We start from the raw sequence: 19851 nt of genomic DNA, 5'->3' as shown, positions 1-19851 counted from the left end.
GCTGGAGCATTAGCCTGTCAGTTAATTGGAAAGCTTGTGAGGGGCTTCTCTGTGACAGTGTTTTGTGGCAGAAGAAGAAAGCCTGGGAATAAACTTGGTTATAAACAGTTTGTAGTCGGTAACCCTGACTGGTTTGTACCCAGTTTTGACTGTTGCGTGTGAATTATATGATAGACTAATCCCTACAAGGGATAGGGAATTCCTACAGTAGCATGCTGAAGGCTAACGGATTCAAAATAAAATACTACTGTGAAATTCATGCTGTAAATAATAAAAATACAGTTGTAAGAGCCTGCATGAATGCTGTAACTGATTACAGTCTGTGGTTAATGCCTATCACTAGCTTGAGTTAGAACTATAATTTATTTGATGCTGTTATTCTTTACTGATATTGCTCAGATTAATATAAATTTATCTCTTAAAATGCTGCTCTCATTGAAATGGCAGCGTGTGATTCCATATTTATTTTTCGGTGACTTGATAGATGCTAATAAAAAGAAAGAAGAGTATAAAGAGGGTATTTTTTTCCCACTCAGCACTGCACCTGAAAGTCCACATGGGTTTGTGCATCCTTGTTAGCAATAAGGGCTCTACAGCTAGATCACAGTTTGTAACGCTCTTTTGGGTGTATAGTTTAAAAAGAAATTAAAAATTGATCTCACTTGCTGTTAGCTATGTGAGTTCTGCAGGGGAGTGTACCATCATGTGAACCTGGGGAGCGAGGGGGGCTTTTTGTGAGGAAAATAAACAGATGAGAGGAAATGCACACTGAGGAGGTCTGTTAAATAGAGGTGCCGTCTTCATACTGTTGTTCTTCTGGCTATAACTGCACTTTACGTTTTATTATGTCTTGGATCTTTAGAGTTGAATTTTATAAGCCAGTTTCAGAACAATTGGGTCAGCCACCCATTATTCATTCAATTACACACTGCAGCCTTGCTGCTCCCAGTTGACATCTGTACACAAAGCCCGGTTCTTTTTTACGTAACCTGGCCAGCTCCAACGCTGCTTGTGGTTGATGCTGAAAGTCCCTGGGAGCTCCCCAGTCTGAGAAGAGAAATGGCGAAAGAGTTTGTTCCCCTGGCATGCCCAGAGGCAGGCAGGACGCTGTTAATGGCATAATTTCACGTGTAGTGTTTCGCGTTTTGCCCCTGTATTGCTGGAGAGGAGGTTGTTAAGGGAGAAATTGGAGAATACTACGTGGGAAATGTTATTAAACCACTTGTGTGGGGCTGGCCAGCTGTATTTGTGTTTGTTGCTTTGCACAGGCGTTAGCTGACAGTGCTATAAGCTATTTCTGAGGGGCCTGCCTCATCTGGAGCTGGAGGGATCCCGGCGTGCTGTGGTGTTAATGAGGTGCTTGGCCTTGCTGTTCTGCAGGCCGAAAAGGTGTGCGCACCGTGAAGCAGGGCATTAGGGAAAGCAATACAAATAGCTTCCTCATTAACGCAATTAAATGATGTACGAGCCAGCTGCATTCTGCCTCTGAGTCTGTCTTGCTTCCCGTGTGAAGCTGGGCCGGGTATTACAGCCCAGTTCCTGTAGATCTCACTAACTGAATGCAGCTCCAACCTGGTGTACGTTTGCATTAGGATTTACAAGAGTGCTGGCTTTTGAAGAGGAACTCAGTAAGTGCTGTGCTTGGAAAATAGGAATTAGCAAGTTCTAGAAAGAAAAACTGAAGTGCACAGAGGTGGGCAGCAGGGCCTGTGTGCACATCGAAGTGGGCACTGGGTGTTAATGTGCATCCTGAATGGCGGCGCCTTTGTGTTTCTGTCACCTGGAAAATGAATACAGAGCTGCCTTATCTTGCAAGGGTATCATTGAAATAAATCCTGTGATGTTTCTGAAATGTTTGGGTACTTCAGCGATGAACACTAAAGAAAGGCTGAGAAATAGATTAAAGGTTCTTTATTCAGGAAGAATATCACTCTTGGGCTGTGAAAGGAGGAGAATTTTTACAATGCAGCTAAAAGGAAGAATTGAAATGCTGCTGATGGGGAGTGCTGACTGTCATGTACACTGAATTGAGGTGTCATACGGAAAAGAAAATGGTGCCTGATAATGTAACTGAACACTGTATAAAATGTACACCTACAAAATAGGAGGGAGGGAACTATTACTGTGGCAAGAATAATGTCTATAATGTCTATATCCTGGCCTTTGATTTGGCTTGAATCTTTGAACTTTGTTAAAATGTAACTCGTATCTTTAGTGCTTGTAAATAAATTTACAGAGTTATTTTATGTTCAATAATATAAATTCAATAAAGTGCTAAACTTATGTGGTTTTGTTTATGGAAGGGAATCTTGGATTTGCTAACATAAGCATAGATTATGCTCAAAATCTCAGATGAATTTCGAATCAATTTCGTACAAATATTTTGCAGGTTTTCATTAAACTAAAGAAAAAGAGTAGTGATATTTAAAATTACCATGAGAACAAATGACTGCCTTTTTTTTTTCCTGGCAGAGTTAGAAACTGGGTTGTAAGAGGATAGTTGAGTGCCAACTCAGCTAGAACTGCCTTTTTGTTAGGTGTTTGGTTGGTAGCCTAGCGAAGAGCCAGCCCTGGACCCTGCTTTGAACTTCTAAGATACAATAGTTACACAAGTAATCATCACTGTGGTTTAGATGGTGAAATGTGTTTATTTTATAACCTGATAATTAAGAACTGTAAAGCTACTCTATAAATCAGTTTGCAAACAAATGGGATTAAGTGGATAGAAGTTGGATAGAAATTTATGGATTTTATCTTGATTTTTGTCTTTTTCTGCTGTTATGAGTCATCTGAAAGCCTATGTGCTTCCATATGAAAATGTGTCTTGTGAAGCAGACCGTGATGAGCAGAGAAGGTCAACTTTGTTTTATTTTATTTTAATCCCTTCTAGCCTTCAGGAAAAAGAACAATCGTTCAGCACGTCCATTAAAGAAACTACTGCCAAAGTAAGTACACGTCAGTTATCAGTTTTCATTTTTCTTCAAAATATTTAGAGAAGCAGATAATATCTTGCATTTTAATAAATTGTCTGTATTTTGGAAAGTTTGTTTTGTTGTGTTTCTTCTGAACAGATTTTGCATTTAAATGTTTCTAAACAGACACTCTATAAAAAGATACTTACATTTGGACAGGCCACAGAGATTATTTCCAAGGAAGCAGATGGAGTAATCTATTGTTTCTTGCCTTATGTTTGCCAGGGAGCAGTCTTGTTGCTGGCCTCAATTTAGGAAGAGGTTCCTTCGCTTTCTTTTCATGAAGCGCTAACTCTGGTCATAGATGTTCCCCCTCTTGCTTCTTACTTTCCTACCTGACTGGTTTGGTTGGAGTGAAGGAAGAATATTAATATAGTTCCTCTTTTTCCCTCTCCTTCACTAATAATAAACCAGTAATCTATTTCTCACTCTGTCATAAAAACGCCAAAATAATTGTTGTGGTGTATTCGTCATACTTCTGTTTTAATCAGAGATGTTATACTCTTCTTTTAGTTCTCTTATTTCTCATGGTCCTCCTTCTAAGAAAGACTACAGAATTCTCCTTTTTATCACAAAATGCTCATTGTGCCTTAGAGCATCTTTGCTCTGGAGTGCTCTAGGAAGGAGGTTTATTTATTTTAGCTAATTCTGATAGATATGTATGGAACAGGAAAGGGAAAATATATCTATTTTTTAGTCATTAATTAATTCATTCTTGGAAATAATTTTTTTTTTTAATGCTAATTCTCTAATAGAAATAGTTCTCCAAAATTAGTGAAAAATTATCCTTTGTACTCTGTTCTTCATAATCATTATGCCCAACACTTTTAGCATTCACTGTTAAAAAGGCTGTTGACTACATCTGAATACCTCTCCCTCTTCCTCCTCTCTTACTTTATTTTGAGTTCATTCTCCTCTATTCTTTGCATATGCACACCTCTTGGGAAATATTAGTATAGATGTTATAATATGACACTCCCCCCTTTATTTTAATGACTACAAATAAAGCGGCAAGGAAAAGATTGCAATTGACCTACAGATGAATGAAATGAATAAAATGAATGAGAGATTTGGTAGCTCAGGGTGATTTGTTGTTTCAAGCTACATGCAAAGTAAAACATAAATTATAGATTTTGCCATTTCCCCTGAAAATGTGTGCCTGTACATTTTAAATTTTTATTTTATAACCATAGTATCTAAAGAGTTTTTAAATAAGAGCTGAAACATTGGGTAGCAAGTGAGAAGTCTGTGTGGTAGAATTCCACAGCATATTTGTTTCTTTAAATATTCAGTAGGTAAAATATTATTTTAATTTAATTCCATTCTTGTGTGATGGCTTTTATTTATTAGAGAAGGCAAATAAGAAGCAGATAATCAGACTCCTACAAATCATTTCTTATTTGATTTATTCAAATCATCTCATCTTATTGTTTTCTTCTCAATCTGAATAGAGATGGTCTTTAAAACCTTTTTATTGTATGGGGAAAAAGCTACTTTGTCAAAGGCTTCTTCATTCCCCCTGTACCGCAAGTATTTATGTGGCCTTTTCTGCCTTAACTATGTTATTTTCAGTTGAGGCTGCAAAAGCTAATATTATTTTGTTAGTGAAGGGAATAATCCCCCTTACCCACATTTTTTTCTTCAGAAATTAATATGTGCTTTTGCACGTGGCAAAATTGTGCTGTATGGGAAATCAAGGCGGACTCTTCCTTTCTTCAGACAGTGCAAAGAGAATTTCCATGTCTTTTCTAAACTACGTCTATAAAGAAATGTGAAGGCTACTTAAAATTCTTTTTTTTTCCTTGAGGTGGTTGGAGGAAGAGTTAATTTCAGTGTTTTAGTCTGTGTCCTTCTGCCTGTTTCTGCCACTTTAGATTAACATCATACACTGGCAAGATGGAAAAGGATGACAATGGGTAAATTTGATATTTTGCTTCTTTTCAGCTTGATTTCACATACCTTTGCTGAACAGCATCCTACTGTTTTCACATAGTTTGCCTTCTTGAGTAGTGTTTATATATCTGAACAGCAGGTTTGTAGGATTTATTCCTAAATAAGAGACTTTTTTTTCTTTTATTTTTTTCTGGAAGTCTACAAAACCAACCAACCAGTAAAACACTGCAGAGGATTTTTAAAATAGATGCTGTAATATTGGTCTGTAAAGAACTGGAGCTCCTTGTCTGATGGAGTGCAGCAGAGCTGGTCACTGGGAACAAGGCAAGGGCATTGCTGGGGTTACGAGTGTTAAGTGCTGGACATGCAGATGGTTAGATGAGGATAGTGTGTTGAAGTGGAGCAAGTGAGGGTGTTGTTCGTGAGCATTTGTCATCTTTGTTAGGTAAGAAATAAGCTTTCCTCAGTGGCTGAATAAGCTACTGTAATGAATAATAGTAGCTGTTATTAGGATAAAAGACTTAGAAAAATTTAAAGGAGTTGGAGCTCACAGGGTAGAATTGATGTAATGTAGAAGCAGAGCTATTAGTTTAGAGGATGTTAAATTATTTTGCCTTGCCCAGTCTTTCATTTAGTTTTGTTGAACTATGCCATGTGATAGCTCTGAAGATTAATGTTTTTCATTTATCCACAGAACGCTTGTGACATAGATACATGCAGAGGCTCAGTAATGTGCTTATCTCATGTTCCAGAAGAATCATCTCTGAGTTACAGGAACGTCCTTTCGGCCTCTGGTCCCTGCCTTTGGTCCATTAATAAAGAGTGCCAGCAAGCTTCGTTCTGTGACAGTACTGCTTACAAAGTGGGCAGTGTTCACTAGAAACTGATTAAACCTCCTCCCAGCTAATTTTGCATAATTGCCAAACAGCTGTCTACTGGTAATGACTCTGAGTTACCACCAGCATGGGCTGTATTCATGCAGATTTCCTAGAGCTGAAAGATCCTGATCTAATTGCAATTCACTGAGCCATTCAGTACCCCTAAAGAGAGAACACTGCTTAGAAGGAAGTCATTAAAAACTTTAAGATTTATGTTGGAGATGTGCGACAGAAATGGCCTTTGGGTTCTTTGGGTATGTTTTTTCACCTCTGACAGGTTTGGGTTATTTTAACATTTAAAATATATCAGTAGGCAAGTCACTTAGAAGGCGGTACTAAAATAAAGTGAAATATCTGGGAACTGAAAAATTATAATAGGTGAAGAAGTGATGAGAAATATGTTTTTAAATTAATAGGGAGACTGAAGTCTTTACTGCTTGGAGGATAGTTGTGTTGATAGTTGACTCAAGAAAAAATCACGATGTATCTATGATTATAACGTGCTGTCAGCTAGAGCAAGAGGTTATTAACCTTTTACTAAGATTTACAGTTAGTGTCATATCTGAATTCTTATAATTATGCAAACATTAGTCATTATCGCTGTAGGGCTCTTAAAAAATAGCGTGATAGCTGTGCTTTTGTTAATATGCATGGTATATACACTTGTTTTTGAGAAAAAAATATCAAGAAGAGTAGGGAAACTTTCCTCTGGAGATTTCATTTCACATCTCATCTCTTCACTACTGGCCTGTCTCTTTCCTGAGTATTGCTTTGCCCTTGCTTCCAGTGAATGCAATGTTTTCTCAAGTGTCAGCTACAATTCTAAGCAACTACTTGATATCTGCCTTCAGAACAAGAGCATAGGCATTAGTGAGATGGACTTCTCTGTTCATTTTGCTTTCCTTTGCAAATGATGCAGTATGGAGTAAGAACAAACACTTTTGAATGTGTAGTTGTATGATCTGTGTACAATATACAAGGTCATTCTGAGGTGGTAATATACACTTACCGTATAGAAACAGTTGAACTTCCTTTCTTTTTATCTTTTTTTTTTTTTCCTCCCCTATATCTCTCCATGTTTCTAATAGCAGTTATGATCGAAGGACTTCCAGGTAAACAGACAAAAGAGAGAGAGAGGGAAAGTCGGAAACCTGAACCGAATTCAGCTGTGTCTCCTGATGGTGAAATGAAATACAATGTTTAGCTGTTACTGCTTGTTTAGAGAATGACAGCTGTTTTTTTTTTTTTTTTTTTTTTTTTTTTCCCCCAGTTGTGTAGCATGCTATCTTCTGTATAAAAATCACTGGGCATTCTGCATTATGAAGTCTTAAACTCCAAACACTGTCTCATTTACATTCCACTCATTCTAGGCATCACTGCTAACCTGAAAATGTACAGCGTGTCAGTTGGCCTTTCTTCTAAATAAACCTCAGTATCTAGTGGTGAAACATGTCCTTTGCCATCCAGGTAGCTAATGCTAATAATGTTCTCTACTTTTATAACAGAATGTGTGGCAAAGCCTGGAAATCTTGATTCATCTTTGATATTTCTGTAAATACATCACTTTTTATTAAGCTCCTTTACTGTGCTGTAGGATGTTATGTCATGTCTGTAAACCAAGAACATTTGAAGCCCCGTTTAAATTGCCTTGTATTTTTACATGAATGAATTATATATCATGGCTGTCTTCCTCAATCTAGGTTTGCACAAGTCAGAAGCTCTGCAGTACTTTGAGGAGGAAAGTGAGTGATATTGAGACTCAACTACCCGCTCTACTTGAAGCCAAAATGCTGGCTGTATCAGGTAAGTCTGAAGTGATGAGAAGGACTTACACTGATGAGTAGTGTGTTAGGCCTTTACACAGCTGAGCCTTCTTGGAAAAGTCATTGATCTGCACCTAGCTAGGTGCCTTGAAGTCATGGCAAGTCTGGCAGAACCAGGCTGTGTCACGTCTTCTGTAAGGTGCTTCAGGCCTCTCTCCACAGATGGAAACTACTGGCTAAGAGAATTCTGTGTGGTAGGCAGTAAATGGGCAAAGAACATGATATTTTTCCGTAAGTGAAATTAGTAAATAATTATCAATAGCTTTTCCTGGACATTACAAGTTAAATGTTTGAGCTCTCTAGCTAAGAGTCATAATAAATTTATAATAAAGGTGTAATAATTGCAAATATGGCTGTAAATGACATTTAAAACAGAGGAAAATAATTGGCTGCTACTGCTATTCAGATCATTAAACAACTAATGTTGGCAGCAAAAAAGCAATTTGGTTCTTGGAGCACTCGTGCATGTTATTTACAACCAGTAAAACACTGAAATGTGATTACAGTCTGATTCATAACGGTTTTACATGCCAGTTACTTGGGACTGGTGCACGTTTACTAAGGAAAAAAAAAAAGTGCAGTTCTTTCTCTAAGTTTGAAGAGGTGACTTTTCTAATTCAGCAAACTGTTTGCAAATGTGTACGTATATGTTTCTCCACCAGACACCCGTCTCGGAGGAAGCTGAAGAGAAGGGAATGTAGACTTGGGTATAAGAAATTTTCCAGTGTTACACTAAAGAAAGAAGAACAACTAGGGGATTTTTAATATGTGTCAGAGTGACGTCTTATATCTATCTGATGGTCATTTACCTTCTCAACTAGATATTAGGATCTTGTAACTGTGCACAGAATGATTTTAAATTGAAACCATGTGCAGTGTCACATGGTTTGTTTGACAGAAGTGGATAATGTCAGATTTGAGCAAAATCCTAAAGGAAATTAAAGACCAGATCTTGTAGTGGTCCTGAGCATGGTCAGTTTCTTTGTTCTTCATGACTCTTTTTAGAATGGAAACCCTATTTAATTCTCTGTGTCCACCTACAAGGTAAGCTGAATAATCACCCTTTTCTGCCCTTAGGCTATTTGAATGTAGGTAATTTTCTTGCTTTCAGAAATGGGGTCAAAGTTTTCCCCAGCCATTGTATGGCTTTATTGAGAACAAAATAGCCCCCAAACTGGATATGCAACTGCTTCATGCTGCCAGCAGGAAGCAGTTGGCCAGAAAATACATACTTCAGTATGACACTTTGGGAGAGTTAATGAAAACTTGAGGACTACTTCCAAAACATTCGTAACAATATTTTATACTTGTTAGCTCTTAAAAGAGGTTGCTTGTTTCAGGGATGAATTCAAGAGACAATTTAATGCTGGTATTTCTATAAATTGTTTTCTCAGTACTATGACTATGATTGCCTTTTCATACTTTTTAAGAAATGTTGGTACTATTTCTTGGTACTGATAAGAAGCGCTATTTCTTTTTTTTTCCTTACTCTGAAAAACTCTTACTTCAGGGAATTTTAATGACTGTGAACAGTACAATCTTAAATTGTCGCTAAGGCAAAAATCTTTTATTATCTTTCTGGGAATTTTGCCTGAACAGAATTTGTAGGCTTTTTTTTATTTTATAATTTCATATACAGCATCTTTCATGAACATGTTTGAAAACCTCTGACACCCCCTTTCTATCTTGTGACTAGTTAGCTGTTAAAAACAAGCACCCACTGTTATCACGTCCTGGCATTTGGTGCTACAAATTGAAGCACATCAAAGTCCACCTGAACTTAAGCAAATGCTTTTTTTACTGTGTGAGTGATCGAACAGTGCAGCAAGGTTGCCCAGAGACATTGTGGGGTCTCTCACAACTGAAAATCTCGTAGTAATGCCATTTTAACCTATACTTTCACACAGAATAATTCTTTCTTAGCTATAGTATGTGTAAAAGTAAATCCAAAAATTGTTTAGCTCATGTAATAGATGATGAAAAGCACCAGTGATATTGAGAGAATGCTTCACTTCTGTAAATGCTTTCTCAGGAAAATAAGCATCCAGAAGTTTTTCTGTCTTCAAGTGGTTTACTTAGAATAAGGTTGTAGGTGGAAGCATTCTCAAGAACATCTGGAAATTGGTTTTCAATCCTTGCCTTGCTAATAAGGAATGTGTCTGGACTCATATTCAAAGAGCAGTTTGTCTGAGGCATACTGGACTGTAAAACAACAGAGACACGTCTATGATCAAAAAAAGTTCCAGATAATCCCTGTCTAAAATTGTGTGTATTGACATCAGTAAGAGGGCTTTGTGACTTAATGTGTGGTTATCAAGACTTAATTATTGATGTCTCTGAATCTGGCTAGCTTCCATAGCTGGCTAGCTTCCATTCCTAGGGTACCCTAGGAAACATAATTGTATAGACATGCAGCACATTGTACCACACTTCCTGGGTTTCTTTCTTGTTGTAAAAATTAGGGGTTTTCAAGTCTGGCTTTGTAGGAAGCTGGTGACTTTAAGCCTATAAGTGAGCTATTTTTTTTTTTCTTCTTTTAAAGGGGGAAAAACTTAAAATACAGGCTTTGGAGAATGAAAATGTCTGGAACTGCAAAACAGAAGAATGATGAAGTAGGGTGTTAGATGCCTTAGATGTGTGTGTGTGTAAAGAGAAGTATTGAAATTTTAAAAGAAAAACATGAACTTCTGGCATATAACCAAACATGAATTGATATTGCGGAGAAGCGAGGAAAAAGCTGAGATGTGTAACTTTAATGAGGAACAAATTATACTGAAATAGGCAAGGAAGGGGAAAGGTATTGCATTGTATACCAAAAATGGGTCTTCTGAAGCTCAGGCATAGATGCAAAACAATGCAATTTAATATCCCAGTGTGAAGAGAAAATACCCAAGTAGTTCCTCGTTGCTACCATCACAAATGGAAGATAACCGAGGCTTTCTGAGTAAACTAATAGCATCAAAAGCATGGAATTAATAATAACGGTTGGTTGTTTATAACAGATAGCTGATTGTAAGTTGGGAAGGAAGCACTGAAGATGATGAAACGCATTAATGAAAGGTGATGAAGGCAATTTGGCAGTGGGGGAGGTAGAAAAACATACAAGGGAGCAAGTATTTTAGATGTGATTTTTGTCGTTGGAGGGAACTGGTTGAATATCAAGGGTGAAAAGTAATTCTGTAACAGCAGACACTGTGATGTAGTAATGGCACTCATTAATGCTAAATGTAGAGTAGTATGCAAAAGATACAGGAATGACAGAAATTGATGTTTTAAAGACCTGAAAGTTGAAAAGAAATTCTGCAAATAAATAGAAATATTTTAGTCTTAGCTCATGAATTGATAAAAACAGAAAAGCCAGGATGCAGAATGAATTGCAGCTGGTAGAGAAACTAGTTGGGAAGAAACGATTTGGTAAATGTGGAATAGGAAAGAGTAAGAATGAGTTTGTTTTTTTTTTTTTGTTTACAAAACTTAAAGTGAAGACAATGAGCAGTGGATAATATAGAGAAGGCTGAGGTTGTTCAGTTCTTGTCATTCATTTATGCCTAACACATGGATACTCATCCCTTAAATAAGACATAGTTAAGAAATATGTCTCCACCTTAAAAATACTGGACAAGATTTAAGAATATATTGCATGTACATATCCCCTGAACTGACATTCAGCTAACAGAAGGTTGCTCAACAGCCTGGGTATACTAAAATGTTAGAAGGTGAGAGAATCTTCAGTTGGGTAATATGCAGCTTTAAAGGCAGCCTTGGAATAGTAGGAGATACAGAGGCAATTATTAATAGTATATATGTATATGAAACGCAGTAAACATAAATTTTGGTGGACATACTTAGGAATTTTCATTTAGTCTTGGAAGCTTTAGGCAAAGATAAATGGTATTTCTGCTGTTTTTACTGTAGCAGTTGGATCAGTCATTCAAATAATTTCCTCAAATAACAATGCTAATGGATACTGAAAACAACTGTTTTCCTCTGAAGAGATGTTGCATTGTTTTCATTCAACATAGCATTTTCCGTGAGGAAGCAGTTAGTTTTAGGGGGTTTGGGAACAGTGTCAAAGCTAAAAGGCGTCTGAATGCAATTGCATGTATCTGGGTGCATGTATCCCTAAAGTTAGATGAACGTAAGAATACAGTTATTAATACATTGTCAGATCTTACACGTGTCATGATATAATGATTTGGAAAGCTTGATGTGTACCACAGCCTTTAATGGTTACCTGGATAGCTTCATACAGCATTAATGTTCTGTATGAACTGCATTGTCTGTTGCTGTCACGCTGATTTACAGTATTGGTGTATTTGCACCAAAACATATGCAAATGTAGCTGATCTTGTTTTGAGAGAAAAATACCAGAATAAATGCAATGTAAGCATAGCAATTCTATTATTCCTGACAGTCTAATACCTTAATTTTAAGATTGTATAATAAAAGATGCAGTAAAGACTTTAGAGATGATGCCACATATGTAAAAGTTCTTCTTTGCTGTTATTTTTTCCTTGGAAGGAGTGTAAAACTAAGTTTGGAGGACAAAGAAAAAGGGGGTGGGTGCATTCAGATTACTGAAGGTAGTAGAATAAATATAGTAGATTGATTACATTATGTTGAGATTTCATATGAAAAAAATATTCTTGAAAGTTAAGAGCTATTTGTATCAACAGTCAAAATTCAGGTCCTTCATATCAGCAGCTCCTTCACTTCTGATTGGCGTTTGCCTATTGTCATAAATAACTTTAGAGTTCATACTCCCAAGATGCTAGTCCAAAATTTTTCTCCAAACATAATTAGCAGAATCGTATTATATTGTACATGATTTTAAATCAGTAGCTTCAGCTAATTATAACTAACAAGTACTCTTGATGGCATGAGATTTTACTGTTGACATATATATTTGTGAATACTTATTGGTGAAATCTTTTGGGTTACCATTTAAAAGATTTTGTATAAATTAAAAACAAACAAAGAAGTAGCTTAATGTCTAAGAAGTGCTTAGAAACCTGTGTGTGATAATTATAACAATTGCTTCTTAGAGTAGCTCCTAACATGTTTATAAAATTTCTGTCATCAGGTGTGGGAAGAATATGGCAGAACACGATACTATGTTCTTTCTGTTAGCATGGTGGGCATGTGTAGCACAAAATTTTTTGGGGAAATAAATTGCAGATCAAATAAACCTAAACCAGTAAGAAAATTCAAACAGGATGGTCTGTAAGCAAGTGTGAATGTAACTGTAAAAATATTAGTAAAATTTATTTTCGTTCTGTAGGCTGATCTGCAAGCAATCAAATCATATGTGAGAAATGGTACATTTCTCTTTTTTCCTTAGAGAGAAAATAATTTGGGAATAGGAGGAGGGATGTAAACTAAAATGTATTTTTAGCCATCATTCGGTCTGTTTCCTGTATGTGAATACATTATTATCAAACATTATGTTTGATAAATATTGCAGTTTTTTCATGTGCTCTGTGATTTTTTTTCCCTCTCTTGGGAGTGCCTAAAGTGTAGGACCAGATAGCCACAGAGTGGCTATTGGGTAGCTAAGCAAATGTGAACGAAAAACTGAATTCATTATGTAGTTGCCTGTGTGATGCACGTCATTAACTTTCTCTATGTCTCTGCAAATGCAAATTAGATCCAAACACAGAAGCTAGTAAGGTGATTTTTAAAGTAGTTAATATATATATGTTTTTTAAAAATATATAAAATACATATTTATATTTATATTATACTATATAAAATATATATTTGAAAATATATATACTCTGATTGATACCAGTAGGAGATCTTGTGTCATCATCAAATAATTAGCACTATCTCAATATCATTAAATACCTGCAAATGGGAGGTGACTGGAAATACTGATTTCCAGTAGAATGATTTCGAGTAATATAACCAAAAAGTGTTTTTCCCCCTCTTATTCCTGCATAGAAGTGTAGCTTAGAAATAACGTGACATAAATGCTAAACACAAAATTTGATGCTGGTGCTGTTACCTCTTTGCTTACTCAGATGCTTATTTAAGTTCTGCATGGCTCGAACAGCAATTGTAAGAAAGGATTAAAAAAAAAAAAAAAGAAAGAAAGAAACCAGCCTTCCAGCTTTGGAAGTAGGCATTTCTGTTGGGAATGAGTATGCTAGAGAGGGGACCAGTCAGACTGGAAGATGTCAGTAGAGGCTGAAGGAACTTCTCAACCATGCATATGTGTGTTTTGGTAATGTGGATGTCTTGGTTTCATTCCTTTGCTACCTTCTGTCAGTTCGTGCAGGTTAGGTATGGTCATAAAGTTGTCAACAAGATGTTGATACATTCCCTGCCATGCTAGATACAGCTTTTAATGTCTTCTACTGGAAGGGGATGGTGCTCTCGTTTGTATATTTAACATTTGAGAAGTACTGTTGGGTACAGGTGGGGAATCCAGCTTGTCTTTGAGGCGAGAATACCAATGCCTCTTTATGCCTTCTTGTGAAGGCGTAGTTTTTTGGTGAATTGGAGTCTCACAGGGACCTGTGTCTTGTCAGATGACAAAATTGGTTCTCCACTTTCAGCATCTTGCTTCCAGCAGCAGTTTGGATTGATGGCTCGGTGGCATGTTGAGATAAATTCTTCTTCATGCCCACCCATATCACAATGTCCTGTGCCAGCATACAATGCTGCTTATTGGCATGTGTTCCCACAATGCTCACTTCATGCTTTACGAACTGAAGTTTTCTGCTGTATATTGCTACGAGTGATGTACTTTTTGCAAGCCTGTGAACCCATTTAAAAAATAACGCCTGTGAGCCCCTAAAGCCAACTCCTAAACAGTCACATAGACCTCAGACATCTATGTAATTTGTCTTTTTATCTTACTTCCAAATGAGAATGCTGGGTGTTACTGGCTTGCAGTGAAGTTCCAAGACAATTTGTAGTAGCTGAAGCTCTAACACGATATGTGACCAGACAGCAGAAAATCATTGCTTCTGTTACAGCAGCCAGTCAGTCATGTAGCAACTTACTCCATTTCTCCCCTGTTACCTAACCTGCTCTCCCTGGAGGAGAAGAGAGGGTAGAATAATCTTCTTGGCAGTTCCTTTTCTGGAGATTTGTGCTCAGAGGAGAAACATTAGATGGGGAGAGCTGTGAAGATGCTTTCACCCAGTCGAAAAGGCCGTGCTGTGGTCTGGAGGGGATGCTAGAAAACCCCTGTGCAGTCTGTAGGACATGTCAATGCTTTCCCTCTTTCCACAGACTGTCCAGGAAGCCAAGGTGACAATCCCCTGAACTTGAGCACATGAAGTTTTGGTGCCTAAGTCTAGGTGGCATGATCTGATTTCATGAAGCCCTCAAAATCATGGAGATCAGGTCTGGGCCATTTCCCTACCCTGAGCATGTCATTTCTTCTCCTTTGCTGGTAGTGAGGGGAGGCAGAGGTAGGAGAGAGAGGAGATGTAAAAGAACAAGAGATTGAAAGGCGTAAGGTGGCTGGGGGATGTGATTGGCAGGGGAAACCAATTATCTGGGGAAGCTTGTGTGCACATGTTTGTGTCCGTGCCATCGGGTAGTCCTTGAGTTCAGGAGTCAGGCATACTTCCAAGCACATGGAGGAGAAGAAGGTGATCAGGAGTAGTCATGGGCTCAGCAAGGGGATCAACCTGGTAGCCTTCTGTGATGGAATGACTAGCTGGGTGGGTGAGGGGAGAGTAGCGCATGTTGTCTACCTTGATTTCAGTCAGGCTTTCGATAGCGGCTCCCGTGACATCCTCATAGGCCATCCTCGATCCTCAGTCCCCTGGTGAGGCCTCACCTGGAGTACTGTGTCCAGTTCTGGGCTCCCCAGTGCAAGGGGGACATGGAGTTCCTGGAGCAAGGGCTACAAAGATGATGAGGAGACTGGAGCATCTCTCATACAAGGAGAGGCTGAGAGAGCTGAGCCTGTTTAGCTTGGAGAAGAGAAGACTAAGAGGGGATCTGATCAATGTATACAAATATCTGAAGGGGAGAGGTCAAGAGGATGGGTCTGGATTATTCCATTTTACCTTTCAGGATCATATCAATCATTTCAGTTGCATTCCGCTTCAAAAAAGTGTTCACACGTTATTACTTGAAAACAGGAATTGTGATTCAGATGCTTGGAATTTTTTAAAAATATTTTAGGGGATGATAGACTGTCCCTCATTTGCTATTTGTGATTTTCAAAGGTGCTGTTACTGCTATACAGTTACTGCTTCCAAAATATTTTATTCCCCTCACGTTTTTAGATTTTTCTCTTTGTGAGAAGCCGAATGATATTTATTTTCTTCAAGTTCTGTTCTGGTGTTGGAATTGGTTTGTATTCTCATTAATCATGGGGTGGAGGATTTTCAGCCTTGAATTCTAGCGCCTTTGATAAATACCGTGGTGGTAAATGCCCTAAGGTAAAACAGAATTTTTCTCTTCTATGTATTATTAAAGGTAGTGTTAGTCTATGAAGAAAAAGCTTATAGGTAATGATAAATACTGACCAGTCTGTTCTTTCTTGCATTCAGGCTGATGTCTAGTATGTATGCTTTAGTGTTACACAAAAATCATTCCTTTGCTTGTACTGTAATGAATTTAGTTTCAGTAGGGATGGGACATACCACTCTGCTTTGAGTATAAATAATGGAAACTATGAGTGCACATAATTTCTGGCATAAATATGATAAAAACTTAGCGTAAAAAGGCTCTGGGCCATTAACTTTGTCTTATGTTTTGCAAGGGAATTATTGAACAAAGCTTAAGTAATAACCCATTTGTTGGTTTTTACAAAATGGGATAGATTTCAAATGATATTTTTAGTCAATTTGTTGCTGGTAAATGGTATCAAAATAATGTAATGTTAATTTGAGGCTTGTAAGTGGGCAACAGTCCGCCTTATACAGTATAATCTGACGATGAGTGGTTACTGTGGACATGAGTTTAAATAGCATGTAATTATGTATGAAGAACAGATACTTGATGTGCAGAGTACCATTTAGCTGCAGTATGTAGCCATTCTAGTACAATTTTCGGGAAGAGGAGAAAATAATCTAAATACACTATTCATTTTTTACGGTGAATAAATGGAATTATTTAGCTATGTTGTGCCTGGGAATAAATATTTTATATTTTTTATTTTGCCAGTGTGGATTGCTTTGTCTGATTTGGCTGGTATTTCTTTGGCATTCAAGTCAAGCTGTTGGAGCTTACCTGATGTCAGTGGTTGGAGAGAAGGAGATGAAGGAGGTACATGTACATGAGTGGAGAGGGCCCCAGTGGGCAAGATTAAGGAGGAAGTTAACTTTTTTGTTGTTGTTGCTCTTTGGTGTTTTGGTTGTATTTTTGTTTTGCTGACTTCTGGGTAACTTTGACAAGCTGAACCTTACTATAATGTGCACATACTCAGCTTCTTATGACAGTATGCTTTAAGCATACTACTCAGCCTGTTCAGAGCACTGTATACTTCAAATGGGAAAATGAAAATAGGACTTCGAAGTTCTATGCTAGCAGAAATATGAGTTTGGCCGAGCTCAGGTGACTGACTACAGATTTTATTATAATCCCAACTTTACTTCACATGATTCTTGGGAAGAGTTATGTCTGGCTTTATTTATCTGGTATCATCCAACTAGTTCTTCTAGTGGTATGTCTCAATCAAATGCAGCTTTTTCTGGTTGATAAAGCAACAGTTACTGTGTTTGTTTAAGCAAAATCATTAACCAAAAAGAGGAATTTTAACATTTTCATGGATACTAGCAGAATAAAATGTTTTAACAGGTGTCTGAAGAATGTTTCTACATCATCCAAAGTGACTTTGTTAAACACAAAACAACAGTTTTTTAATGCTGGCAGCTAGGGATTATATATTAATTTTTAAATCAACCTTCTTACAGCATTTTGGAAAGAGTTATTTTTGTTGCTGTGATTGAGGTCAGAAGCTCACTGATGATGCCTGTGGTGCATGAGTTCATATTGTTCTTCTGAATTTTCACTGCAGACTTTCAGACATTTGTGCAGTCAGGGAAGATGCATCAGGCAGTTTTGGCTTCTGGGCATGTATCTGATGCCATTTCCTCGTAGCCTTAGCTTTGATATAAAATTCCCCTCTGGGAATTTGTATCCATTCGCTATGTATAAAACATTCATATATAATATCATACTTTTTTTTCCTTCCTGTCTTCTGAAATGTAACAGCAAGCTCCAGTTTCTAATGAAGAATCTCTTGCCTTCATGTTTTATTAAGACTTGTATGTGCTGATGCTTGGGATGAGTTCAGGTGAAATAAAAGTACACTGTTTCATTATAGGTCTTTTTGCTTTAGAAATATCTGAATATCTGCCATTTCCCCATCAATTTTGTGTAGTGGTCATGCTTATCTCCTGCTGTGTTCTGCCCATTTGGAAACATGACACGTTAAGATAGTAAGATTTGCCCTGTTTTTTCTCTATAAATGCATTGGTAAACATCAGATTCTACTATTTGTAAATAGACAACTAAATAATTTATAGTTTTTTAGCTGTATGATTAATTGTAAGATAAATAGAACTGGCAAACAGGGTTTTAGCTGAGAAGTAGAAATAGGGAAGTTTTGATCTCTTAAAAAGAAACAAAAACTACTTCAAGGAAAAAAGGTTTGGTGAAACCTTTGTTTCAGTTATTTGGCTGTAGTTATTTGGTGGAAGTGTTTTCATTTGTTTTTCTGCTCTGGAGGAATGGAGCCACTCTCAGCAGCTAGAAGATTTGCCATCTTCTGATTAGTCCAGATACTTTCATTCTGTTCATGCTCCTTTTACACGACCAGAAGGCAACTGTTCCCATTTAAGACTTTGTGATTTTGAGACAACAGGCAAAAAGGATGATGTGGATTTGATTTGGAATTCATCTTGAATTAAAAAATTGTTGTGTATAAGAAATAGTTTATTGTATCCTTGAAAAAAAGGAAAAGTCCAAGGAAGCTTTTATATCTGAATAAGCGCTACAAACTTCATGACTTCAAATTTCATGAGCCTAAAATCATGCACATAGTATAGAAGCTGATGAGACATCTTATGTGTATAACTGGCTGTGCTTCACATTAGTATTTGCTTCAAGAGCAAATTTTATAAATAATAAATTTAGTGGGTGGCATCCCTGCCCATGGCAGGGGGGAGGGGGTGGAACCAGATGATCTTTAAGGTCCCTTCCAACCCAAGCCGTTCTATGGTTTTATGAATCTAAATGCCTTTACTTACTAGATCATAATCCCATGTTTTTCCTAAGTCAGGGTAATGCTGGAGTTTAGTTCTTGCACTATATAAATTTTAGGTCTTGTAGGCAAGTCTACATGGAGATTGTTTTTCTCAGGTAGTCTTCTGAGATTTTTTTTTAAATTAAATCAAGTTGCTGAGTCACTGAAAAAACACAGGTATGGCTGTATAAATGTAGCATTATAATAGTTACTGCTATTTAAAAAACATTTAATAGCAGAGCATCTTGCTGTCATTAGTGTATTTATAAGTACAACCTCTCTGTGAAGTAAGGAAACATTCGTCTCCTGGTTCTCACTAGGTTTCAGGAAGGTTAGGTAGCAAATCTTACTAGGCCAAGCTGTAAACTGGTTGGGAATTGAACTGTAGTCTGGATCCCTGTCTAAAGGACCTGAACGCTTCTTGAAAACTACAGGGCGAAGTGAGCTGGCAATTCTTGATTTTTTTTTTCCTGTCTCTGAGATTTCACAGTTCATGGAGAGTCAGAAGCAGAGAGTTGTGACTTTTAAATATGTTTTCTCAGAATTTTCTCTTGATGATCTTTTTGGTGGGTGCTTGTTGTTTAAGAAATGTGATGTCATTTATAAACAACCTTCTGGTGCTTGTGAATAACTGCATAGTGCTTCGTTGTTCAAGGAGGAATGCTTCAGAGTCTAGTGGATTGATAGCACCTATCATAGAAGTATTGTCAGTTGAGGTCTTCAAAACCAAAAGATGGTAAGAAAAGTGACAGCACAGTGATCAATGAATTTCAGTATGACACTTTCTGAAGTGTAGACCCTAGGAGTAAATATTCTCCAAAAATGTTAATTTCCTCCAAAAAAGCTATTTCTATGTGCATGAGGTTAAATCTGATGCAATTATGACTCTGTAGCATGTTAATAAAATGGATACTTGCAAAAGTCTTTTTTTTTTTTTTTCTTTCCTGATTTGTTTTTTGTTTGCTGTTGGAAAAGAGTAGTTGCTTCATTTCCCTTGTTTGCTGTGTAACCTACTGATGTTGCAAGTGTCTCCTTCATTGTCTCTTTCCTCCCTCTTCCCCCTGCCC

General features: G+C 37.2%; 1 protein-coding gene across 10 annotated transcripts in view; it reads left to right on the top strand.

Annotated features, from left to right (window-relative positions):
• Positions 1 to 19851, top strand: part of DISC1 (DISC1 scaffold protein) — a 200629-nt gene that overhangs the window by 78822 nt on the left and 101956 nt on the right. For all 10 annotated transcript variants that reach the window (XR_014618305.1, XR_014618306.1, XM_084284389.1 and 7 more), the window contains 2 exons: positions 2891 to 2945; positions 7444 to 7546. Coding sequence is in view for 8 of the 10 variants with exons in the window: in XM_084284389.1 (XP_084140515.1) it covers positions 2891 to 2945; positions 7444 to 7546 (158 nt within the window). In the remaining 2 variants the exon portion in view is untranslated. The remainder of the gene's footprint in view (positions 1 to 2890; positions 2946 to 7443; positions 7547 to 19851) is intronic.

This window comes from Netta rufina, assembly GCF_964035555.1.
Source record: "Netta rufina genome assembly, chromosome: 3".
NCBI lineage: Eukaryota > Metazoa > Chordata > Aves > Anseriformes > Anatidae > Netta > Netta rufina.
Note: the sequence above shows the minus strand (reverse complement) of the source record. Positions and strands in the feature narration are given on the sequence as shown.